Consider the following 26771-nt stretch of genomic DNA (forward strand, 5'->3'; position numbering starts at 1 on the left):
GAAAATGTGACGTGGCGCAGATAGAAGGGGTTAATGCCTTACTCAAGGATTTTAAACCTTTCGTTCACGTTACGCCACTATAGAAAATGAGCTCCACTGAATGATCTTTCCAGGTTTCCTATGTAAAGCGCAGCTGCTTGAAGAGAAAAGGCCCGCTTCCACCTGGAAAGGCAGGAAGAAAGAAAGGCCATGCTATCTGGAACTTAAAGCAGGAAGAGTAGCCATTTTGAGTATACGGTCCTTCTAAATGCATTATCATACAACACACAACTGTGCCCTGGTAAAATAAAAGTAAAAAATGGTTGTAAAGACTGGAGGGGGTATCTGTACTTCTGCCCTCTATATGGTTGGGACAAAGGCACAGAGCACCCCAGCCAAGGTTCTGTATTATGGTAGAATAGAAGAGCATCCAAGACTGAAGCTCTCAGGAGGTGATGCAGGCAGGTTCTTAAGTACAGTGAGTCCTCAAGCCCACACACTATGTTAGGTGATAACACAGCTTCTTTATATAAAATAAGGTGGCTACCCAGATATATACATATGTTATGTCATGTTATTTGGCATTTATATAGCACTCTATATATCATTGGTATGATCTCAAAGCTCTTGTGTGTTGAATGCCCTTGGGGACCGTAGTCCGGGTCAGTCGAGAGAGTAGGGTAATATATGGTGCTTGAATGCACTCAATATGTGTGCAGCTAGTTTGATTTGCCTGATGGTAGCTGCATCCTAACATTAGGTGCAGTGGTAGTGAGAGATCAGTTGAATGTGTGCAGTTAGGTGGTTGGTTTCCAAGACTGAATTCTGGCAGCATTTGGCCTGTTTAGTACTTTTATATATGCAGCTAGGCCATTTGTTTCGTGGGGTATAGCTGTGTTCTAGCAGGATGTTGAGGTATTCATGGAGAATTGTTCGTATATGTGGAGCTAGGCCGAAATTTATCGAGGGGTATAGCTGTGCTCTATCGTGTGTTGGTGTAAAGTAGAGAGTGAGCATAGCTCTCTAGGAGAGGTGGAGAGGTGAGTGTCTGGAGTGGACGATGTATTCTTAGGAGCCCACTGTTCCTGCATTACATTCTGGACCTGGATGAGCAGGCAGTGGTCACCCTCATGTTTCGCTGTAGCGGGACTCTGAATTAGATTCATAGGTCGGACCGGAGTAAGTTATGTTTTGCTCGGTCATTGTGTCATTTATTCTTAGGCTCAGCACCATGTGTTTCAGGGGTCCATTTTCCGGGTCGCTGGTTGTGGTTTATGGTGGGTTGCACGGTAGGTCTAGGCAGGATACTTAGTTATAGGACAGGAGATATCTCGCGCCAACATAGCCACACTGAGGCAGTGATGCTAAAGGACAGGCTGGACATTTGTCCGCCTGCTGTAACATTTGTTGGCCGGCTGTCATTACTCTCCACTGTAATGTTGTTGAAGTCATGATTCCTGATGTTGGTCGGTTTCTGCTGCCCTCGATGGTCCTAATCATGGTTTATGGAAAGAGCCAGGTTTTTAGAGCTTTTGCAGAAGGCCATCTAGTCTTGGTTGTGTCAAATGTGTGGAGGGGGTGAGTTCCACAGAGTTGGAGCCAAAGTTGAGAAGATGGACCCTCCAATCCTAGGTGAATTGGAGGCTGGAATCAGTAGTAAGAGGGCAGTGCTTTAACCTAGGGTTTGTGATGGGTTGTAGGGTGTAATCTTCTCTTTTAGGTATGCTGGGACGGCCATGTGCACTGCTCGGTGTAAATTGCATATGATTTTGAAAGTGGGCCTTCGTCCAACGGGGAGCCAGTGAAGGGTGCGACAGCAGGTGAGATGTGATCCCTGTGTCCCAGAGCAAGAAGGGGTCTGCAGGTAGCGTTTTGGGCTCATAAATAATAACACAACACGTATATTCAATAATAGATGCACTAACTGCAGACAGTTTTAAATAGGTATGTGAATTCTTAAGTGAGGTGTATCAGCATAGAATAGAGAAGAAAGGCAGGTTAGTTGTGAACAGTGGCAGAATGCTTTTTTTAGACTAGATATCCAATTCTGTGTGAGGATCCCCCACCTGGTCAACCTGTAATGAAAAGTTATGGAGTAACTTATCTTATCTTATCTTTAACAGCCCAGTCAATAATATTCAATAACCTTGTACTTTCCTTTAAAGGTTCTACCACCCCAAAGTACCTGAGAGGCCACAGGAGAACAGGATTCAAGACGAATCTGGAACACCTGGACGTCTCTTCAGGCTAGAAGAGATGCTCTTCCTCGTCACAGTACCTTTGGTGCCTTGGCAGGCAAAGTGGCAGAGTTTCTCAGTTTCAATTGATGATTTCATCTGGGATGCTGAGTCCATGAGAAAAATAGAACCAAAGTATTTTCTGAAGTGCAGCAGTTTTACTCTTCGCGGTGCTCTCATTTGGGTGATGATTTCTCAGACTGTAGAAGTCCTGTGAAGATGAAACTTGCTGTGGTCTCCTTAAAGGCTTGGCAGATGAAAGACCTCTGGGACCATTCGATGACTTCAGGCGGCGACGGGTGCATAGGTCACTTTTGGTGTCGGGTTTCCGATTTATGTGGTTGTTCGACTTTCAGTTCTTTGGTACAGCATCCGCAGCATGGATGTCTGGATGGCTTTTGGTAACCTGCACTTGACCACAAGAGTGGACCTTGCACCCTCACCAAGTCTGTACCCTTGGGATGTCTTCGTTAGCTTCTGATGGCTGGAAATCCACCGGCACACCTTCCTCCGCACACAGTGACTCTGGACTCTTTCGGTGGGAGAAAGTGGTCAGTGATGATGGTAAGGATGTCCTTTGACATGTTCTTAGGCAGTTTGAAACATTTGCAGCTTTGGGTGTCCAGCAACACTATGCCAGGATACCCCCTCTTCTGGGCGGCAGACTGCAATGGCTTTCCAGTGGTCCCGAAATGCAACTCCGGACCCTGGTTGACACCAATGGACTTCTCTGACTCAAGATGCCCAGCCACTCCTCTTCACTACTCACAAAGTCCCCTTAGCCGGATGTCAGGCACAAAGGTCTGGTTTCCAGGGCACTTCAGATGAAGAGCAGCAGTTTGCACGATGGTCCCTCATAGCTCGGGCAGAGGTCTCCTTTGCAAGTCCTCTCTGGATCAGTCATTGGAAGAACTCAGCAGCTTTTGAATTACGCAAAGAAAATGCAGCAGCAGATTTCTCCTCCAGTTGGACTTCAAGGAACAGCTTTGTCTTGCTTCAGTTTCAACTTCAGCTTCTGACCAAATTGGTAAGTGAGAGGTCCCAAAATATACACATCTGTTCCCCATTAACTCTGGCTCAGCCAGGCTCAGTCAGCCAATCACGCAGACGAGCATTCATGCAGGCAGCCAGTCAGGGTCACAGGCATTCAGGCCATTCACTCCACCCAGACACCCATAACAAAGGATGGATTGGTGTAAGCATCCAACCTTTCAGCACACCACACTGCATTCATGTCAGTTTCAGGCAGGGCTCTCTCATTCATTGTGTCTTACACACACAGAAACCATAAACCCACAACAAAACATGTGAATTCACTTCAGACTCCATTCACACAGGTCCCACCCCTAGAGTGCACCCACAACACACAGCCCCTGGGAAGGCTCCAGTCAGCCTGACAGAAGGCAGCCCCAGAGCCGTATATGGTATTTCTACCCAACAGTCAATCAGGAGGAAGGGACACAGCTAGGGCTTCCCGGGACTTTGGAAAACAAGGTAAAGGGTAATAGAACCCAAGACGCCACAGGGGCCATCTTGTCTTCTATCAAGAATCCATTGATTCCTATGGCAGAGCCTGGGTGTCCCAAAAAGGGAGGACACTCAGAGCCACTGCCAAGTCAGCATGTAGCTGACACCAGCCTATACCCTACTCTGTGGGCAGCACACAAGTGCCCATAAATGCACATAAGGGGTACAAGGGTGTACCCCTGCTCATGGGTGCCATGAGGGCATCCCATGGGTGTTTTTCACCAAAGGAAAATATGAAGAGCTGCACTGCCAGAGGTCCAGGCTGGACCTCAGTGGAAGAAAACATAGAGAAAACACACACAGAAAAGTGGCAGGACAAGGACTAGGTGACCATGTCCCTTCACCAGGCATTTCCAGCATCACAGTTATCAATTGCCACCAGCCTGTTCATGGGTTGCATTGAAATTCAAACCTAAATATAGGCGGATACTCCTAGTGCCTGAATGCATTCCTCCAGCCACCTGTGCCCCTTCACCAGCTGTTGCCATGTTTATTCAAACTTGGCCCTTGGTCCACTCGTGTCCCATCCCCAAGACCACCATGTCATCCTGCACTCCCCTCTCTCCCCAGGGATTCACCTGCTGGCCCGTTGCTTCCTGCTCCAGCTGCTCTGCTCCCTCAATGTCCATGGTGAGGGAGCCCATCTTGCAGCAAAAAAGAAAAACATGTACACTATTCACACCCCGGATGCAAGCCTGAGGTGCAAATATCAATAACTTCCTTGTTGCGTGGTGTACATTAACAGTAATATATCTAAACCATTGCACTCAAATTAGTACTCGACCACAACCAGGACGCTAAGAGTAACGTCCAGGTAGGTTTCCAGCGGTTATGCTGGGAATGCATTTTACATCTCTAATCTAGGCATCTATACTGTTCCCCGTATTATAAATGCTCCATTTAGGCATCGGCCACTGGACTCCTTACTTTAGGCCTCTGCGGGCTACAATTAGCCTTACCAATTTGAACTATCCCCCTCCTTGTACCAAGTAGGGATTCATGCATGTTTTCCACTACCCACGGTTCAAATGGCATTCACACTTTTTAACCCTTGCCAATCTAGTCACTACCCACTTTGTTTTTATTTTTAGGCATCTGTTCTGTTGAGGTACAGGGGTGGACACTGGGGTACCGCCCTGGTCTGAGTACCTGAAATACATATGCCAAGTCACACAGCATGCTTACTCCTGCGTACACCACAGGGTAAGTCATTTGTGGACTCCATTTTGACCTTTTTGAAGCATTCTCTTGCGAGGAGGCTTTCTAAACAACACTGTGCAGGTATTCTCTTCCTTAAATCTGATATAAACATGTATCTTTTCTTTTTGCCTCCCGCTCCAATAGAGATAGAAGCTCGTTTTTTTCTCCCTGAGGAAGGCCATATATAGATGCTATCAATCAGTGGCATAGCCGAAACGTGTCTTTCAGTGCCTCACACACCCTACGGAGGAATACATCTTCCAAATATCCTCCACGGAAGCACTGGTCACTTTCTCTTAAAAGATTAATCGTCTTTACACGTTGGCATTTAACAAATTTAAAGACTTGTCTGAATAGTAGGCAGTTCTATAGCCCTGAAACGACTACGGTCGTTTAGGATTCATATGTAACAATATTCTGACTTTTTTGATTGCCCAGCAGGAATTGTGTAATTAATTAATTAATTTTTTCAAATGAGTTAATCCTGTTAGATGATTGTAATGACTACTTTAATGTAACTGCTTTCTTTCACCTGTTTATTGTTTGGTCCACGAATTTAGTTTTTGTAAATACACATGTGTTTTTTGTCTGTATACACCTCTTACAAAAACCTGTTGTATGATTTTGAATATATGTCATATGTTTTTGGTTGTTTCTAGATGTTTTCTTTTTTCAATTTCAAATATATTAAAACGTTAATTCTACCAGAGTATACTCTCACCTTGTTGTTTCTCTCAGTGACCCTCTGGGCGCTGTTTCAAACCCTTCTCTCTAAATCCATTACTTTTTTTTGTAAATCAATGACAATGAAATGAATATTGTTCTAAATGTGGATATCCTCTTTGTTGCTTAAATATTATTATATACCCCCCTTATCCACATTAGCATTAGGGGTACCCTTATTTTTTGTATCTTTTAGTCCTGATTAAAGCGGCAGGTCTCCCTTGAAGCTGCAGCAAGACCATACTTTTTGGCTCCTGCAACTCACATACTTGTACCTTATGAATGGGGTCCACCTGCGGGGAGAATACTGTCAACACAAAGTCCCAGGCATAGCAGTTCACTGTCAATTGATACTGAGGTGGAAGTTGGCTTCAGCTTCACACAGTGCATATGACAGGTTGTTGGCATTTCTTGTCTCCTTTGTTAGCTTTTGCAGGCAGGCCCCATTTGGGCATGTTTGAATTACTCTCTGATTAGTACGTGAATCACTGCCACTATCTACATGGCTCAACAAAAGGACAGGTTGGATACATGGAGCCTTTGTTAGTTAATTAGGCTGGTCATGGAAGGGGGAAGGTTTGGTCCTCCCCCTTCCGGAGATGCATCGTGTACTCTTTCTGCCAGAAACCCAACTAAATATGACAGGGGGGACTGCGCATGTAGGCTGTGTGCACCCAGAGTACATGGGTCTGTGCGTATGTCATGCGGCGAGCATAGGAAAATGTGTGCGGATTAGCCCCACACATTTTACGGAGGTTGAGCTACCATCATTCAATTTCATTTAAAATTTAAAACACACACTGTGTGAATGGTCACATTCCTCACAAGGAAAGTGAGGTTCAAAAACCTAATTCATCTTGAAAGTGAATTAAATAAAGTGCACTAGTGGTGCTTGTGGCTCAAAGAAAGTGGCAGGAATATTTTGTTAAAGAAAAATCTCTCTAAAAGTAAATATCCGTTGTAAGTTGCCCATCCCTATGCAATATTTCCCACCAGTAGGCATTTTACATTATCCTGCCCTGAGAGATAATCATTGTTTCTGGTTCCATTTTATCTCAGAATATGCCTCTATTGTGACGGATTCCTGTGTTACTCGTAGGGAAACCAAAACAGTAATTTACAGCAGAGCATACAACCAGTTGGCAGGTATGTTTGGTTCAGTAATTTAAGGAAAAAGGTCTATTTTATTTAAATGAAGTGACATGACATGATACTGCATTCTTTGCGAACAGGGGTGATGTTAGCCCCGTGTCTGTTAATGGGCCTCATTAGGACCCTGGCGGAGAGGGTATTACGCCAGCGTAGTGCATGGCGTACCTCTCCGCCATACTACGAGTTCCCGTAGCGCCATGGAGGTTTTCTCCGCCTGGTTTTACCAGCCGGAGAAAACCATGGCGCTACGGGACCTCGTTGTTAATTACGCCACCGTATTTTACGGTGGCGTAATTAACTCCTTCCCCACTCCCATTATACCCTATGGGGCAAAAATGGGAATGGGGAAGGGCAGAATGGGGATTGGGGATTTACCGCTCCGCCGAGGTCGGAATGGGGCGGTAAATCCGCCAACCCCCATGGCGCTATCGGCGGCTTTCCGCCATGCTTCGCGGTGCATTTAGCACCGCGAAATCCGCCTGGGTCGTAATGAGGCCCAATGTGTTTTTTTAGAGCCCGCCTTGAGGAAGGACGTCAAGTCGGAAATGCATCGCCATGGGCCTCTGCTAATGAATGTTTGAATAAAGACAATCTTATACACAATTGAAACTTGAATCAACATGGAGTGAATTATTTTGTCATTCTTAGCAGATTGACCTTGTGAGAAATATCACAATTCTACGACAATCTAAATGTTCATTTAAAAGTCGTATTTACTACAGATCACGCGTCTCCAAGCTCAGTGGAAATTCCACTGAGCAATCCTTGCCTCCAGTGTAACTCGTTGACACACATAGCAGTCAAGATCATTATGCAATGTTCTCTGAGGTGCATTCTACAACGGCTATACTGACTTTTGCTCACATCACATTGGACAAATCACAAAAACTGCCCAGGTGACAGTGTTATGTAGACTTTTTATAGGGATAAGAGCTACTTCAGATCACATAACATTGTAGAAATTGCTAATTTTGCACGACTGTTTCCTTATTTCCATGCTGCTTTCCTTCTTTGCTTTCTTTCATTACTCGTGTGCTTGTTTTTTTCTTTCTTTGTTTTTGCAAATTGGTGAAGGAATGGAAGAAAGAAAGAAAGAAAGAAAGAAAGAAGGAAAGAAAGAAAGAAAAAAAGAAAGAAAGAAAGAAAGAAAGAAAGAAAGAAAGAAAGAAAGAAAGAAAGAAAGAAAAGGATAGGCTAGCACACGCTTTTGACTAAGGTTTGTGTCTGTAGCATGGCCTCTGTGGCACCTTGGACAGCTGCGATCCAGTAGTGAGCTGATTGGAAGCTTCTGTGTGTCTCCTTAAAAGTAAATATATGACAAACAATAGCAGCAGGGCACACATGCTCCTGATCCAATTTAGTGCCAGCAAAAAAACGATTTCTGGCGATAACAGTTAATGTGTCAGAGACCCGACAGTTAACAATAAATTAGTCAGAAATGTCGACCTTCCAAGTTAGAATACGAGCAAATGGTTGGCTGCCACTGCCTTCAGCCACAGCCTGGCTTTAAAATCGACATGGCGGCAGGTGGAGAGAAACAAGAGGCAATCCCAGACATTGATTGGATGGTTATTATATTGAGATCATTTGCGAGTCAACGGGATGTGACAATCGATTGTTCCCTGCATGTCAAGCTTACAGGTTATTTTCTAAACGTGTTAATGTAAAGCAGACCATCGTGTAGATCAATACTTTTTCAGTCGCAAAGTTCCACTCTGGACTCAGGAAGCCTGTTAGATAATTACATATTCTACTAGTGACGTTTTTAATAGTAAATACCGAAAAAAGGTTCCATGTATTTCGCTATTTGTCTGTGTGTTTGCAAGTCTTGAAATGGGGGACCTGATTTCCTATTTAAGCAATAACACCCAAGCAGAATAGATACCGTTAAATTGGAGATACGTTTAATGACAAGGCAATGTGCATTGGTTTTCCCTGTGTGGTTTTTGCTTTTTGAGGTCTTTCAGCACTTTTGTCCAACGGCTATTTGAGCCAAGATGGAGTCAGCACAGGTGCTGCACTTTTGGGATAATTTCTTTTTGTGGGATGAGGCAGTCAAGGGTGAAGCTGCGAGGTTGCTAACATAATTTCAAGCCCTAGGGATGGCGTGCAGGGCCCTGGTGGCAACAGAGGCCCCGGCATCAAGGCTGACTTTTTCAGCATTGAGCTGAAGACAAGGTCACTCGTATTCAGACTTGCAGTTGACCAATCCAAGCAACTGGCAGACCTATTGCAGGAAACACAAGTATTGCAGAAGATGTTAACTAAGGAAGAATCAACAGATATGGAAGGACCTGAATATTGTCTCCAGGGCAGAGTATTTTTGCAGGAGAACAGCATTAGCCATAGGAAAGGCAAGGCTCTGACACAACAGGATCAGGGTGACATCACAATGAAGCAGAGCAAAACAAATGCTTTGAACAAACCCCCAGACCATTGTTGTTCAGCTGCCAAGTCATTACAGGAAGGGAAAAAAACATATGCACATCAGGCTTGTTCCCTTCCTCAAAGGGGCAGTCCAGCTGGAACTGCTAGGTCACATCCCTTTGGCATGAGAGCAAAAGTATTCCCAGACATGTATTGGCCTCATTTGGCCGCATCAGTGAAGAGTAGCTTTGGTCTCTAGACCAAGCAAGCACAGGACCCACGTCTGGGAGTACCCGTCCCACTCCGGGTGACAAAGCATAACAAAGAGGTGATGGGCGGAAGGTTTAGAATGAACTTGCACATTGTCGCGTTTCTAGAATTAGTTCTCATTTTGCGTTTACTTTGCTGCGGTTGAAATGATGTGGGAAAGTATAGCGCATTTAGACTCTAACGACATGACTGTAGATCTGAAGCGGTATTACAGAAGCAATAGATCTAGGGCTGTATTACAGAAGCTTTGTACTGGTGCAAGGAAAATTTGCTCCAGTAGAAAACGCATTATTGCTAAACATTGGCCTAGAACTAATATCGGGGCTCAAGTCAAGGGTACACGCGGGTGGACCGAGTCCCCCCACTTTTTTCAGGAGTCCTCCCACTTTTTTCAGAGGGCATCTTAATATGCTAATTTCTGGTGACAACACATTCAATTGATATGTTAATGACTCCCCCATCCCCCTTTCTTTTTTAGGACTTGACCCTGCTAATAACATTCCATATTAGTACAAGAGCAAACATTACTCTTGGGCAAAACGGCATTGAAAGAATACATTTTTTCTGTAAGGACATTTTTGCCCTAGACCTAATACGTTGCAAAGTTAATTTGAAACAGTGAAGATTTTGTGTACTTCGGCCCCTGGTGGTTCATTGGTAGAAGACTTGCAACTGGTGTGAGCTCAGGTTGCTCAGGGTATTGTTGCATGGTTTATGATGAAACATTGTGTTCGGGGCCCAAGGCATTTTGGGCACGGTGCCAGGGCAGCCCCAAGCGAGGCCGGGTAACTGGGTAACTGTGTTATTGCCAACACTTGACCAAATGTTGTGGCGTAATAATTCATGGTGAGGGAGGGGGTCAACCAGACACACACCCACCCACACCCCAGCACAACAAAGGTAAGGTTGCCTGCATATGGGTCCAGCAGTTATGGGCAACGTTGCCAGGGCAGCCCCAAGCAAGGTCGGGTAACTGCTGCCCCATGGCAGCAGGCCCCAGAGAGGGGCAGCACCATCCCCCTTCTGACTCTGCTCGTTCCCCCCCCCCCAAACAGGAGACACGCAGTCTCCGATTCTGCAAGTGCAGGAAGGGTGAGGTGTGAAAGAACATCTCACCTTTCCCCAATAACAAATGGGTGCTAAGCACCTAAGGGAAGCAAGGTCAGCCAGGCAGGGGAACAACAAAGAGGAGCCCCCCAGGGGCTCAGACAGTCAGCTACAAGCCGGCCTGAGGGCTGGCTTCACATCCCCCACAGATACACTACAAAGATCCAGGGGCAGCCCTGGGTCCTATATAAGGAGCTGATTCAGCTCAGAAAGATAGAAGTTTGTTTGTGGACCACGCACGGAGACCCGAACAGCAAGAGAGTTCACAGTGTCCTCTGTGTCTCTCTCTCTTTTTCTTTTCCGCAACCCCTCCCACCCTAGAAAAAGGGAGAAGAACAACAGAAGGATAACCAGGACATGATCGGTGACCACAACAAGTCGTGGGACAAAGAAGGCAGCATGGGCCTGAGGGTGTAACCTCAGGACCTGGTGCCCAAAAGTAATTTATCATTACTGATATGGAAATATTGTTTATTTCCATAACCATATCTGTAACAATAAAGACCTACGGCCTTTTATTGCCAACACTTGAGCAAATGTTGTGGCGTAATAATTTATGGTGAGGGAGGGGGTCGACCAGACACACACCCACACCGCAGCACAACAAAGGTAAAGTTACCTGCATATGGGTCCAGCAGATACAAAAGTAGCCAGTAACACTACAGTCGTGTTGTCACCTAGCAGGTCCGAGCTCTGGTAGAAAAGCTTATTAGGATTTGTCAATGGGTAAAGGTCCCATATGCAACTTGATAAGAAAATGTATTTGTGGGCCTGACAGGAATTTCTAGAAAGGGGTGTGTGGTGCCGGGAGTATTCGGAGGAAGACCGAACTGGCACAGGGTGGATATGCGGAATTTCATGCTGACTGTGACGAGAGCCTATTCTGCTTGGAAGACGAACAAGAGGGACCAAAAGCTTTGATGTGCTATGCAATGTAATATACACTTGTCTTATGTAACGCTGCAATGCCATTTTTGTTGGCATCACTGCCAATGTCAAACTTGATTCACTACTTTTCTCTGTGGTGTTTAAGCCAAACAAGTTAAAACAGACAAAGGTACATAGTAAACCCCTTTGACTTAATTTGGTAAGGTTGGCAGTGGCTAGCCTATACTCGCCAGAGATATGTTCCAGTCACCGAAGCACCCAAAAACAATACAGTAATAAATAAACATTAAAATAATGCTGATGCAAGCTCCTATAAAATATGGTCTTTACTAAAAACGCACACATAAATAAAAAAAGACTAGCACTCACCCATGCAGAATGCATAGACAGGACATTAAATCTGATTAGCAATTTAGCCTAGGAAGACCGATATTGGGAATTGCAGTAGGAGGGAAAGATTCAGAGAAAATACAAAACTATTCCATTGAGTGTGTCTGAATAAGGTAGGGAAATGTGTATTGTGACAAGGTTCTGTGCCTTTGTCTGTGGGTTGTGGATGGGAGCTCTCAGCAGCTGGGTGATGAGCCCTGGTGGTTGGAAACTCAGACAGTGAAGAAGATTGTTTTTATCCGTTGTTTTTCGGAAAAATATTGGTGGTGAGAATACTTTTTTTGAGGGGTAACCTCATCATCCAGGATATGTGCTCCAGAAGTTCCAATGTCTGTGTTATACTGAATGGCATGCATTCCAAAAAACCTTTCAATGAATCCAAAGAATCATTAAAAATCCCAAAGACGTCATCAATATATCTCACCCAGTCATTGAGATCCCTTTGCCAGACTGAATGTTTTAATATGTCATCACTTTCAAATGTACACATAAAACAATGTGCGCATTATTGATTGTTTTCAATTTTTATGGGGCATTTTCAATGGATTGATACCTTGTATTCAGGAACACAGGCATCTAACACTATTTTGCACGGTGAAAAGATACTGCACGATTCCATGAATCAGGGTGTTTGTTGGCAGTGCAAAGTCACTTTGCACCAGTGAAAAGTCACTTTGCACCGTGCAAAGGATTCCATGAATCAGGTCCTATGTGTATATAATTATGTAACATGAAGATTAGTTAGTATTTACATTTTTCAGGAAGGATCACCACAAATGAGTTCCATACATTTTTGATTTTTGGTTTTCAGAGACTGTCCTGATGACAGACACCAGATCAAAACCCACCGGCCATTAATGGTCTGTTTTCCTCCTGGTTTAGAGCGAAGTTCATGCACATTAAAACATCTCTCCACAATTTGCTGTCTATGATGGATTTGGAATGACTTATTTTGTTGATTGCCTTACAAATGCATAATAAATAAATAAATAAATACAAATTGAACTTCAGTAGATTTATAGCCATTTCTGTGAGAAGGCAGCACAGAGGAAGTGATTCTTGATGATGTGGACTGTTACACCTCATCAAGAGGCATGGCAGTAGACGGTCATTTGCCTCATTCCTATAAGTTCTGTGTCCGTTTAATAAATGCTCCCGGCCCAGGTGGGCACCAAGCCCATAACAGACCCTGTCTTGGAGCTTCCTTTTTGAGGTGGCTCAGGGAAGTCAGAATTAGAATGAGCCTTGGTATAGTTGAAAAAAGTGATTATGGTGCCCTAGCACCAGAGGCCCATGCAAAGGGCCACCCGCAGCTTTTAGGGCATGAATCAGATGACCAGGGCTGATTGCACTGGGAATGAGAAGGAGATCAGAAGAACATGCAACATAAAGAAATAAGAAGGAAGCTCATGGACACTTATAAACCCTCAGGATTGTGAGTGACTGTGAACTGATCAACCTCTCCAGAAAGGGAACCCGGATGGTGTTTATGTATACTACAGACCATAAAACTAGAGGAGAAGCCACCTTTTTGTTTTTTTTTAACATTTACATTACTAGATAAGGCATCCTGTTGCTTTGCTCTGAACGCTTTACATTATCAATGATTGATTTAATTGGCCCACAATTGTAACTATTCTCAATACCCCCTTGTGTATTCATTCTGCCTTCGTGTCTGACTTATGTTGAGTTACTTGTCTTTGCAACAGGATCTAATCATTATTTAGGGACACAAATATAGTCAGGGTGCCTTAGGTGAGAGGGAATGGCACCAAGCCCTGGTAGTCACACAATTTCAAAGGTAATGGTTGTATGCCCAGATAGTCACACCGTGTTTACTTTATTGCCACCATGTGCCCGGTATAGGAAATATAAGATCTGGTGCTTACATTGCACTGCAGGTATGGCTGCAATATGGTAGGTAATACAATCACATTTCCAGGTACTTACATAATTTACAGTCTGCCAGCTGCTCACTTGGCACCCCTAAAAGCAGTCAACCATGCTGCAGCATGTCTTCTTACGGCAACATGGAAAATTGATCGAACTACCGCCATCCTACGCAAACTACATTTGCTTCCAATCCAAGCCAAGATGCTGTTCAAGACTGCATGTATCATCTAAAAAGCTGTCACGAGTAGCACACCAGCGTACCTGGCGGCTAAACTCCGCATATCTGGTGGCACACGCGCCTCGTGCAGCAAGTCGACCAACCAGCTTGTATCTCAACTCGTCTGCAAACTAGCCTTCTCTTGTCATCCACTCACCCAATGGAACACGCTGCAGGTATCAACTCAGAATGCCCCCACCATTCTCCAATTTCGTGAATCTCTCAAAACATGGCTCTTTCAACAACACCTTACCAAGGACTATTTCCAATGGGCGCACATACCGACACACAGACCTGACAGTACTGAACTAATGTTGAAAGATGCCATCACAAATGCCGACTACCCACACTCTGTACGGTGCTCCTCTGCTCACAAGCTATGTCCGTGCTTTAAACAATAACAGAACATTTAAAAAATGTATATACAAGGGACGGAGATCATATGGACAACAACTGTAAGGGTCATCACGGGTTTGGCAGAGCTGGCTGCATTACCACTCCACACAATCCTGAGTTTGGGCAGAAAGTGGGTGATTTACCTCCAGCCTTTTGCTGGAGGTAAATCTTGGCACTTTCTGCTCATTTGTATTGCTATTACTGCGGCGCTAATAGCAATGCGGTAATAGTGGCCAGAATGTCCCATTGGGTTCAATGGGAATGGGTACTTACCCCCACCCCACAAATAGGGATAAGGTGCTAATAGCACTGAAATGAGTTACGTTAAGGCAATTTGGGTTGGCGGTATCCCAGTGGATGTACATCCGGGATACCGCCATGGTTGTGATAGATCTGTGTGTCACAAGCCAGACATTGTCATAATTTGCTATGTATTTTATCATAGTCACAGGCACTCACACAATTGTTCATGTATTGTCATCATGTGTCCTTGTGCACAATTTGTCAAGTATTGGAATCATAATCCAGTTTCACGTCATCTGAAAGACTTTGCCATCATTGCACCTCTTTGTCATGTAAATGGCAGAGGTATGTGATACACATTTCTCATAACATAACATAACCTAGCCAAGTATGCCAAGGTTCCATATCTTAGGATATAGGATGGGCCTGGGATGATCATGAGGACTGGAGGCCACCACTCGCTCCAAAAGGTATAGCCCAGAGGAGGTATATTGTGGATTGCCAGCCAATCCAGCCCCCCTCTAGCTTTATCTGCATACCTCGCAACGCAATACAGACCATAAATGTCCCGAGCAGGAGAAGGACAGTTCTGATGGCACATCACTCAATAGAAGGAGAGGAGAAAATTGGGTGTGTTTATTTATTTATTACATTTGTTGCAGACCCACCATCACAGGTATCCGTGAAGCAGGTCCTGCCTGCAAGAACAGCAGGCTTGTCATTTAGGGGTCGCCAGGGGCCGCAACTGCGACCCCTGTGGTCTCCTTTGCTACCCCTTCTGCAAACAGAAGCTTCTGCGTTGTGGCCAGCGCCATGTGCCTCTTTGTTTCTGGAGTAGCTGGTTTTCTTGTTCAGGCCTTTAAAAAAAACAAGCGATTCCACAAGTGTAACAGTGACCCTAAATAAGAAAGAATAGGAATAGGAAATAATGTGTCTTTCTGGAATTCTATACAATAATTGCTAGACTCATTAGAGGTTTATTTCAGGCACACTTCAGGGGTTGAATCACTGATTTACTCTGTTCTTAAACACCTCAAATTCACAATGCAGACAAAAAATTCCAAAAAGTATTTCGAGTAGAATAAGCATCCATTTCTGACTATGTATTTTGCTTTTCGCAGGTTGCAGTTATAGCCTTTTTTGACTGCCGTTTTTTCTGTTAGGATCATTACAAGACATTCCATCTTGGTGTCCTCTGTCACTGGAAAAAATCTGTGTGCCTTAAAGCTTCTGTACAGTGTAGAAATGTTTGACTATAGCACATAAACTGGCCCTTGATTTCGTTGTGTTACAATAAATGCATTGTTGCAATGTGTCTATCTTTCATAGCTCCATTGCATGCTGTTCAGGATGTTTGCATGTATGAGGTAACGAGTGCCCAGAGTATGAGATGCCGTGTGAGTGCACTGCTTTCCCTGCGCTACTCTGAATTCTTTTATACGCAGCTATGAACCCTCCCAATGGTATGTATTTTGCCAAACTATGAAACCTGAAAAGTAGATCCATGCAGGCTTGACATGTGGCCAAATGTGCACCAGACCTGCAGATGAACTGGCCTGCTGTTTACAGTTACCAGTTTAATTGTATCCACAACAGAGTGTAATTTGCTTTCTGATTTTGAGAACATGCTGGCATGTAATTGCTAACGTTACTGTAGCCGGTAAGATAGCTCTGTGGGTTAGGTGCTTAATGCTGAGATGTTTGTGTGATCTGCAGGTTGCAGGTTCGAATCCTAACAAGGCCAACTCAGTCTTTCATCATTTTGAGGTCGATACATGAGTAGAAACACAGGTTGGGTGATATTGTATGTACATTTGTTCTATATAAGTGCTTAAGCGTAAGTGCTATACAATTATTCATCATTATCATTTGACCTTGGACGTTTGCTTGCGTTCTCAGTAATTTGGTAATATGGGCCTAACCACACTAATATTAATGATACATATGGTGATCCATTCTTGCATGAAAAGTATATCACATTACAGTGACATCGTAACCATATTTTTCGTAGTGTACTTATGGAACAATGCTATGTGCTGCCAGTTCCTGTTTTGTCAAGGGGTGAAAGGTCGTGTGCCATTGCATCCCGGGATGTCACATCAGGGTGGGGTCAAATGACATCACTTCCTGTGATATCATAAAAGGCAAGGGACGTGTGATATCACTTCCGCCACACCTGGCATTTTGGTGAAATTACACCCCTGAAGAACAGCTGGTTAGTTTAAAAACAGCTTTGCTCGAGGCATTGTTTGCAAGTCCCATGTGGTAAGAGTTGCAGGTCCACACAAAGATGAAAAAGTCAATCTCATAACAAGTCATGATAGCAGGAGAAGTCTCCTCCATCATCTGGCAAGAACGAACATAGTCATATGTCTAGATCCAAGATGGAGGGAGAGGATGAAATATCCTCGGACCCCCGAGCTGCTACGCAGGCCACCATCTCAAAAATGTCAGCTGCCACATCTTTAGCTCCAAATCCTTCTGACCAGTCCCTTAGCACATTCTTACAATCACCAGACTTGACAGTCCACACATCAGTAGGCATTCACGTACACGTTGGGGGGAATAAAAGTGGGGAGGGGTGGCAGAATGTAATGGGAATTAGGGGTGCAGAATAGAGTGTAGAGAGGGGGCAGAAGGGGCAGAGAAGAGAGTGCAGAAAGGTGGTAGAAGAAGAATAGACAAAAGAGTGGAGAAAGAGGAATGGAGAGGGAACAGTGGAGAGCGCAGGTGAAAGGATAAGCTGAGAGAAGAGAGTGGAACAAGGAGAGAAAAGGGGAGCATAAAGGGGAGACTGTAGAAAGAATGCGAAGGGTGGCATGGAAAGAAGAAGGGGTTCAGCAGCTGAGACTTTGAGAGTAATGGATGACATTAGTGAAGAACAAAAGAAGAGTGGTGATCAGTGGAAACATGGGGTGTAGCGGTGACGGGAAGAGAAAAAGCAACACGATTGGAATGAGGGAAGGGAGAAGTAACCTTTACAATTGAATCAGGGGTGGAAACAAGTGAGGAGGAGGAAGGAAGGAAAACCGTGACAAGTGGCGCAGAAGTGAAATTAAGATCAGAGGAAGGAGGATGGAGGTGGACAGCAAGGGAGAAAGGTCCCCAGTGGCTTGACAACATATCATCTAGTGTGGGATGTAGTTTGGCCATCAGTTGTAGACCTGGAAAATGCAGCAACGCCAGGCCCGGTCCCAACCAAAGTGAAAGACAAGCACTGATTCCGTTGCCCAATGTTTGCTTAAGAATCTGAAGCCCGATTCCCTCCAAGGTGACCCATTGCACCACAGGTGTGGTGTCATGTATTTGCATTAATCAAGAAGAACCAAGGCAACATCTTTACAAGAAACAACTAATCCAAGATAGACCCTGGAAGGATGTCAAATAAGAAGTGCAGAGACACTTAGGGCAGGCCTAGACGAGAGAGAGAGAGAGACAGAGAGAGAGAGAGAGAGAGAGAGAGAGAGAGAGAGAGAGAGAGAGAGAGAGAGAGAGAGAAGAACTGAGGACCACACTTTAAACACCAACCGTTTCAACTCATCAATCACTCAAGTGGTGTTTTGCTAGCGTTAATATGACCATGTGACCCCACTTTTTGGCGCTCTGTTGTCTGTTGAACCCCCGGACTCAACACCACATACTCACACCATTCCCCAATTTCTACCATATTGTGTCAGTATATCCCATAATGGCCCTGGTTTGCCGTGACATGCCCAGGCGCCCACCCATTTGCCAGGTACGGATATTACATGCCAGGGGCTCTCACACTATGCTGCCCATTTCCCACGATGTGTCCCTCTCCAAACCAGGGACTAATTACTATTCTGGGCCCAGAATAATGAGAACGTATTACTTGATGACCCTCATGAGGACCTTGAAATGCCTGTAATTTTTTTTCACACGCATGTCATCTTCTTCTACATTCCCTCCTTCTTTCAATGGTTTGATGAGGTCATCAAGCAGTGTACATGGCATAACAGAAATCCAATTAAATATCTAAAAGGCAAAAGCTATCATGCTGTGTCACACCAACACATGATCAAGTGCTCACACCATTTGCTTGGCATTGCCTTCGTTTGCCCGGGTACTTATATCATTTGCCAGATACCGTCCTCATATGTCCCTGCTGGTAAAAGAGAAGAGCAGTATCCCGGCCTGTTCCTTCTCCCTGGAAGACCCGGTCACCAGACTCTCCAGTCTGTGCAAAGCGGTGGCGTGCTTCCAGGAGATGGCATGTGTGGAAGAAAGGATGCTGCACTCCTCAGCTTCAAACCAGCACTTGGCAGGTGCAAGCAGCAGAAGAGGAACGCGTCTCCCCCTGGCTTTCCTGGCTCGTCCATCTTGCTGGCCCTGTTTCCAATCATAGACATACTGTACAAAATGGTTTGGGCAGGAGGGTCCCATGGAATCCAACCTCCTCTGGTGGTCCTCTCACAGTACTGTGGGGGCAACATGAGCAACAGAGGTGCTGAACTCCTTTCCTGCTCTGCTAAGGGCATTGGGTAAAGAGTCATGCCATACTTTGCATTGCAGGCATGCTTATTTGTGTGTCACATGCCATTACATTGGCTCCTAGGTGGTGCAAGCGGCACTGCAGAGCCATAACAATGTCTGAGCTCATGTGACCAGAAAGGCTGTTGATTAGAGTCTCTGCCACAACAGGTTTCCGAGGGTTGTCGTTCATGCTCAGCAGCTGTTCCATTACATTGTGATGACTAATTAGGCTTAGCTTGGGTTCATATGATACTCCTCATTGTTCTCTTATGCATGTGTGCTGGCAAGAGGTGTAACGCTGACAGCCCCATCGCCTAAACAAGGTGCACCCTGGGCCATTTGCAGATTTACGGCATCTCAACGTGCGGTTTTATCTGAATTTTAGAATATTTTGAAATGTAGGAAAATACTGTGAACTAGCTGCAGAAAAAAAACGAATCATTCCCCATATCAATTGGTCAACATCTGACATTATAGCTAAAGTAACATGAAGTTAGAAGGTTGTATATCAGCGCAGGATAATGCTGGCATTTCCCATTGCCTTGGGCAATCAGATGATGGATTACTCATGCAGATAGTTTTGTTGAAAAAAATGCAATAATCATTAATTAACTCAATTAATATGTGAATGCAAACTACGATGAACAGTGCTGTGTTGCCTTTCCACCAAGCAGGGGCAGCTCGTCCTTAATGAGTGAGGGGCATCACCCATCTTTGCACGAGCCAAGCCATCCCAGTGGAAACACTAAGCGCTCCTCAAGCATCCACAAGCAGCTCAGGGAGCCCTCCTCGGCTGCGTTGAACTGTTCAGTAGTACCCCAGCTTGCATGCCAATTGAGCCATGCAAGGCTGGGGCTTTTTGCTTCCCCAGCCTTGCTTTCCTAGCCTTGCATGACCCATTGAGGATACAGGCTGGGGTACTGCAGGGCTGAATGTGTGAGGGGTGCTCTTGGGCTTCCTTGCGCATCAAGACCATGAGGTGCGGTGAGACGGTGGTGCTTCAGGTCCACCCTGCATATGCAGGAAGCAAGAAGCACTCTTTGTTTCCTAGTTCCTGTTGAAGACTGTGCTGGAGTGGGAGATCCTTTGTTGCAGAAGAAAGCGTGAGGGCGAGTTGGCTGGAATCTTCTGGGTGGGGCCACAGGTAAGATAATCATTTTTAAAATCTATATATCTATACTATGTGTGTCCGTGCATGCAGGGATTTATGATTGTAAGTGTGCGCATGAATGAGAGTGTGCATGCTACTTGGGTGCATGTGTGAATGAGAGGGTATGAATGCTGTATGGGTGTGTGGGTGACAGTGAGCATGAATGAAGAATTACTGCTGATGCTTGAATGTGTGTCTGAATAGGACAGTGAATGAAGAATGAATACCAGTCTTGACATATTTCTTTACTGTGACATGGCATTTCTTTTACTGGGCATCAAGTGCGAAGGCAGCAAAATGAGTGTTCTTACGTGGTACCTGCCAACATTGGTGGGGTCAGTCTGGATATATTTCTTTATTGCAGCATGGCATTTCTTGCTGGGCAACAAGGCTGAAGGCAGCATGATGAGTTCTCCTGTGTGGTACTGGTCCAAACTGGTAGGCCATTCTGGACATATTTCTTTACTGATGCATGGCATTAGGCATCAAGTGTGAAGGCAGCATCATGAGTGTTATTATGCAATTCTGGCCCACATTGGTAGGCCAATCTGAACATATTTATTTACTGTAGCATTGCATTCCTTACTGTATATGAAAGGTGGAGGCAGCATGTTGAATGATCTTACGTGCCACTGGGACACATTGATAGGATAGTCTGGACATATGTCTTTAATGTGGCATTGCATTTTTTTACTGGGCATCCATGGTGAAGTCAGCATGATGAGTGTTCTTAGATGATACTGTGGCTTGCCAGTCTGGACTTATTCCTCTGCTTTACCGTGGCATTATTTTACTGGGCATCAAGGGTGAAGGCAGCATGAGTGTACCTACATGGAACTGGGACACATTGGTGGTCCAATCTGTAGTTCTTTCTTTACTGTGGTATGCCATTTTTTACGGGGCATCAAGAGTGAAGGAAGCATGTTGAGTATTCCTATGTGGTACTGGCCCACATTGGAGGGCCATTCTGGACATATTTCCTTATTGGGGCATGGCATTTTTTTTTGGGCATGAAGTATGAAGGCAGAACGATGAGTGTTCTTACATGGTACAGGCTCACATTGGTGGGCCAGCCTGAACATATTTCTTTGCTGTGGCATGGAACTTTTTACTGGGTATCAAGAGTGAAGCCAACATGATGAGTATTATTAGGTGGGTAGATGGGTCTACATTTGTGCAGCCAGTCGGGATATATTTATTTTCAAGGCAATGTTGACTTGACATCAAGGGTGAAGGCTGCATGATGAGTGCTCTTACTTGGTACAGGCCCATACTAGTAGGGCCGGTGTGGACCTATTTCTTTACTGTAGCATGCCATTTTGCATTGGCATTAAAAGTGAAGGCAGCATTATGAGTGTTCTTACTTGGTACTAATCTACATTGGTGGACCAATATGGACATATTTATTTTCTGTAGCATGGCAATGTTTACTGGACATCAAGGGTGAAGGCAGCATAATGGTTGTGCTTACTTGGCAGTAGCCCATGTTAGTGGGGCCAGTGTGGACATATTTCTTTACTCTAGCATGGCATTTTGTACTGGAAATCACGATTGAAGGCTGTATGATGTGCATTCTTTTATGGCAAAGGCCCACATTGATGTGGCCAGTCTCGATATGTTTCTTTACATTGACATGGCATTTTTTTAACAAGCATCAAGAGTGAAGCCAACATGATGAGTATTTTTATGTGACTAGACTGACCTACGTTTGTGTAGCCAGTTGTGGTATTTTTCATACATTTTTTTACTGGGCATCAAAGGTAGCATACTGGTGGGCCAGTCTAACATATTCCTTTACTGTGGAATGACTTGTTTTACTTGCCATTAAGGTAAAGGAAGCATGATGAGTATTCCTATTTTTCACTGGCCTACATTGAAGTACAAGTCTAGACATATTTCTTTACTGTGGCATGGCATTTTTTATTGGGAATTAAGGGAGAAGGCAGAATGGTGACTGTTCTTGTGTGGTATTGGCCCACATTGGTAGGTCAGTCTGAAAATATGTCTTTGCTGTGGCATGGCTATTACTAAGCATTGAGGGTAAAGCATACATGATAAGTAAATGAGCTGACTGCACTTGCCTATATTGGATGCAATCAACCTGGGCATATTATCTTACTGTATCATGGCATTTTGTACTGGTAAAGCCAACCAAAGTATGTTCCTATATGGTAATACTGGCATATATTGGCCCAGCCTCCATGGCCATATATGAGCAGAGTCAGCATGAAAATGTTTTATAATGGCATATATTGAGCTCAAGGCATAATGAAACTGAGTTGGAAAATGCTTGTGGGCACTGTTGGTGACTTGTCTTTTTTTCACGTGTTACCCTAGCAAAACTAATTGCAAACTCTGGCTTTTTGCACACTTTTTCACAGAAAGCTTCCCGAAAATGCACAATTGTAACCCAATAATGCAAACATTTTCTCAATGGAGAACCCCAACAACCCTTCTTTGTTGGTTTGGACTCTCTCGCTATGCTTGGTCGCTCCCACATATTTGTGGAAAACGACCCCCACCCCAATTAAAATATTCACCAGCCACCAAGATAGCAAGCAATGTACCACAATTGGATGTGATTTTTTTTAATAATCTCACTTGAAAACTTTTCAACTTAAAACAATAGCACACACTTTGACAGAGTAATGCTTTCACACACAAAACAAACAAAAAAAACCATTGACGCTACATCATGAGATGTGTGTTATACAAAAAAGGTCTCTCCAGAAGTATATGGGATGCTTTAGGTCAAACTGTGGGAACAAGGTTTTTGGGCTGACTGAGCTGCTTGGATACTTGTGTGGATAGGGCACAGGGTTAGTACTAATTTCTCACATATGGCCAGCCTGCCCTTCGCAGTTTCAATTCCCTCACCAAACATTTCATAGGACCTAGGTCTATAAAATGAGTACCATTAAACTAGGTACTAACACCTGTGAGAGAGGCGCTTAGAAGTGGGAGCCGCTGGTACTGAACACTATCTACATCTAGTAACAAACAGAACTGGCATGATCGTGTAGACGAGTGAATTCGGAAAGTTCGTTTGTAATTGAACCAAGTGCTTTAATAAGCACATGCCATGAAGCAGTGCTAATGTGGCCTTATCACTTTCCCACATAATATATACCATGAACTGGCTAAGAATACGCTCCCGCCTGAGGGCGGGATGGACCTCGACCCAACAATCCAGTCAGGTTTTCAGTAACTCCCAAAACATCGAAATAATCTGACTGTGCTATAATTGTATGCAATTCTTTTTCAGGTTTAACAATTCCTGAAACACTGCCTGGCTTTTGCTATCCATGAACACGGCCATTTCCCCTCTTGCCTCTGGCTGATGCTCTGATGGGCGGTCGGTTGGTGCAATTGTGCGCGTGCAATATTAATTGCGCACTCTGTTATCTCTCTTTGCAGTTGTGTCAGCTATTCCCAAGCAGTGTTTATGATTTTCTATGCGTTCTAGATAAACATAAATGTAACGGTACTGCAGAACCAGGTCCATAATTTAGAAGATACAATTATAAAATGCATTGCGTCCATTTTAAAGATGCATTTAAAGGCTCGCATTCAAAGAAATATATGACATCTGTAAAGCGGGTGTCTGTTGGACTCTATAATACGCACCTGCAGAACAGTAGATTTGAGTAATTCTAAAGTCACAGTCACTTACATGAAAACTGGAAGGGCCGGGTGCCCAGGCCACACTGCCGCTCCCTCTGCCCGTGGAAGAGCCCGTAGCGGATCTCCCCGAGGAACTTCTGCAGCTCTTCCCCGGTGGCGTTCACGAGGTGGGCGCCGGTTTTGCAGAGCGTCGTCCCCCGGATCCACAGCTGAGTCCCAATGGCTGCTGCGATGCCGAGGGCGCAGGCAAAGCTGAGCACCCCGGCCAGGCAAAAGAGGACTTTCTTCTGCTGGTTTGGCATTTCTGGGGGCCAAAGTTCATTGAGTAGGGCGAACACGTCACGGAGGGTCACCGGCGCAACACTTCACTGCGCCATCCTTAAACAGATGAAGTACGCAGCCTGCGAGCGGAAGGCGACACTACTGGCCCTTTCAGGTCGCCTCTCCCATGATCAAAATATAACCGAGTCTTTTTAAAAGAATACTGCACCTAAAAACTCGGTACTTCCGGGATGTGCCGCCACCTGTACAATATTCTAAAATGACAACGGTCAAGGTGTAAAATGTAACCCTCGATCCCCTTTGCTGCTTCTTGTCACTTGGTAACCGAGGTTTCGGATAACGGTGGCAGCCTCTGTGTAACTTGATAAATGCCCGCGCTCTTCCCAGGGGCCTTTTGTGTGATTGGATGAGCCGGCAGCTAGGCGCAGCCTTTGCCGAAGCTGTAAATTGCCTCCTGTGCCAGACCATCATTTCTTCCAGGGAATTTCGCTTTCCTCAGGACCCGCCCAAGGGTTCCTCACAATTATTCCTTCTTTAGTCGTGTCAGTCCCATAATGTAACAAGACATCCCAGTAACATAAGCCTTGTAAATATATATACACATATCTGTCTATCAATCACTCTCCCTTCATATATATATATAGAGAGAGGAGAAAGACAGTGTAACCTGAAAAGACCTTTTCTGTCATTTCGGTGAGTCAAAAAAACATTATATCGGTCGCCCAATTAACGTATTTGGCAAACGTGTATGAGCACATTTTGCTGACCTCATTTTTAGGCTCCAAAGCATTTATGAGTGCTTATGAAGACTGGATTATATTCCTAAATTCAAAGATGAAGGTAATTAGACTGCGTTATTCAGCTGTTTTTCGGGCAGACGTGTGCCTTAAATGGTGGGAACAGTCTACATTGACGCTTCCTTCAGGAACATGCGAGATGCACAGGTGAGTCAGATGTGCAATTGCAAAGTCATGCATTGCACACGATATCGATCTAAATTGGCTCCGTTGTAAACCAGGCCCTCTGTGTCTAAAGGGTACAACTCGGAATGGTGTAAGCTTTACTATCATGTATTTTTAGTGGTGCACCGAATTACGAATTTGGAGGCAGATGCTCAAAAGTTACTACAAATAAAAATAGAACGGAAGGTGTGATTCTACTTGTTGCGCTAGTTTGTGAAATGCAGGCAACCTTCGTGACAAGGTGAGCTGCGCATTTAAGTGTGACTCACCGGACAGGCCACCTGAATACCGTAGTGTCGGGGGAAGGCTCCCGATTATAAGGTCTGACAGCCCCCCAGCACCCATTCCAGAGGCGGACGTGCTTTTAACAGTGAGAGATCCTTGAGGAGCACAATATCGTGAAATGCCCCCCCCCCAAAAAAAAAATCATAATAATAAAAGCATTTACATCCCCGATTGAGGGGTCATCTTCTGCTGTTCCACTTCCAGACACTGCTTTTTAGGGCATACACTGCGCACCCCGTTGTGCCTATCCCAAACAGGCACAGGTCAATGTGTTTAACTTATGCACAATTCAAAGCACATGGCGTCTGTTGCGCATTGAAATACGCCGAAATGGCCCCTTATCTGGGAAAACGCGCAAAGGGGCGGGAAAGGGCGTCTGAATGTGAGGATCTGGCACGTGCACCTTTCTCGTCACTTGCCTCAAAAAAGCTTTCAGAATCTGCCCCTTTGTGATTGGCCAAAAAAGCAAATGGGTTGCAAGCATTCAACTAATAGAACGGTAATAACGTTTTAGGGAGGAAATCAAGTACCAGAATTGCTAAAGAAACTCCATGACTGCAAGTAAAGCCCTTTTATGGGCGTGTGACCATATTCCTTTCATTTCTATTTCCTCAGTCCATCATCTTTATTTGCACGATATTCATCAGAAAATACATCAGGATAACTAAAAGGCACGACATGTACCAAAGGACTTTGAATTCACGAGGCCGTTGGTCCTCGAAGTAGCACGCGTTGTGCTTCCAAGTTGCTTGTACAAAATGGCCGTTTTAATTTGCGTTTGCCTTTGTGAGAGTAACCGCATTTCAACCTCTTGTGCGTCACACTGTTGGGGCTGTGGAAAGTGGCATCCCCTCCGTCTCTGTTAATCACAAACAAAAGTAGGTATGGTTTTGTGCCGTTCATGCTGCAGCCAAGCAATGAGTGGCTACACTGTGCCTTATGCTGTGTAAACCATATTTATAAAGTGCAGTGTTTTCCGTTTCCTTAGTATCTTTCCCATCCAGCAGTTATGGAGGTGAGGGGTTGTCCCGTCAGAGAAGATCACCCCATGAGAGGAGCAGGGGTGCATCATCCCTAGAACCCCCCCCCCCCAGTGTGTTAGAAGTATGTCCTTGGTTACAGGGTTGTCCGCCATTTTGCTAGTGAAGTAGAACGTTTTACTTTATAATTGCTCTAATAAATGCAGAATAGAAGCCCACATTGGCGGGTGAGCTTCAATATTATATTACTTACCCTGCCAGGGCCACGCACATTTGAGTTTGAAGCCACTCTGATACGAGAATGGATTTTTACTTGGTAATGGAATGGGTAATAGACAACTGAGTTAGTAAATTAAATGTGCTTCTATTTTGTAGTACTGGTGTGACATGGTAGACACATTGGAA

The 26771-nt window shown here is 44.6% G+C and overlaps 1 protein-coding gene across 1 annotated transcript in view; it reads right to left on the bottom strand.

The window, feature by feature from the left end:
* The window catches only part of CLRN1 (clarin 1), a 180397-nt gene extending 155931 nt beyond the window's left edge, over positions 1-24466 (bottom strand). Inside the window, exon 1 of the mRNA XM_069618382.1 lies at positions 23907-24466. Coding sequence (XP_069474483.1) covers positions 23907-24159 — 253 coding nt within the window. The 5' untranslated portion in view covers positions 24160-24466. The remainder of the gene's footprint in view (positions 1-23906) is intronic.
* Positions 24467-26771: the final 2305 nt, after the last annotated feature.

This window comes from Ambystoma mexicanum, chromosome 10, assembly GCF_040938575.1.
Source record: "Ambystoma mexicanum isolate Mex_15411 chromosome 10, UKY_AmexF1_1, whole genome shotgun sequence".
NCBI classification, from domain to species: domain Eukaryota; kingdom Metazoa; phylum Chordata; class Amphibia; order Caudata; family Ambystomatidae; genus Ambystoma; species Ambystoma mexicanum.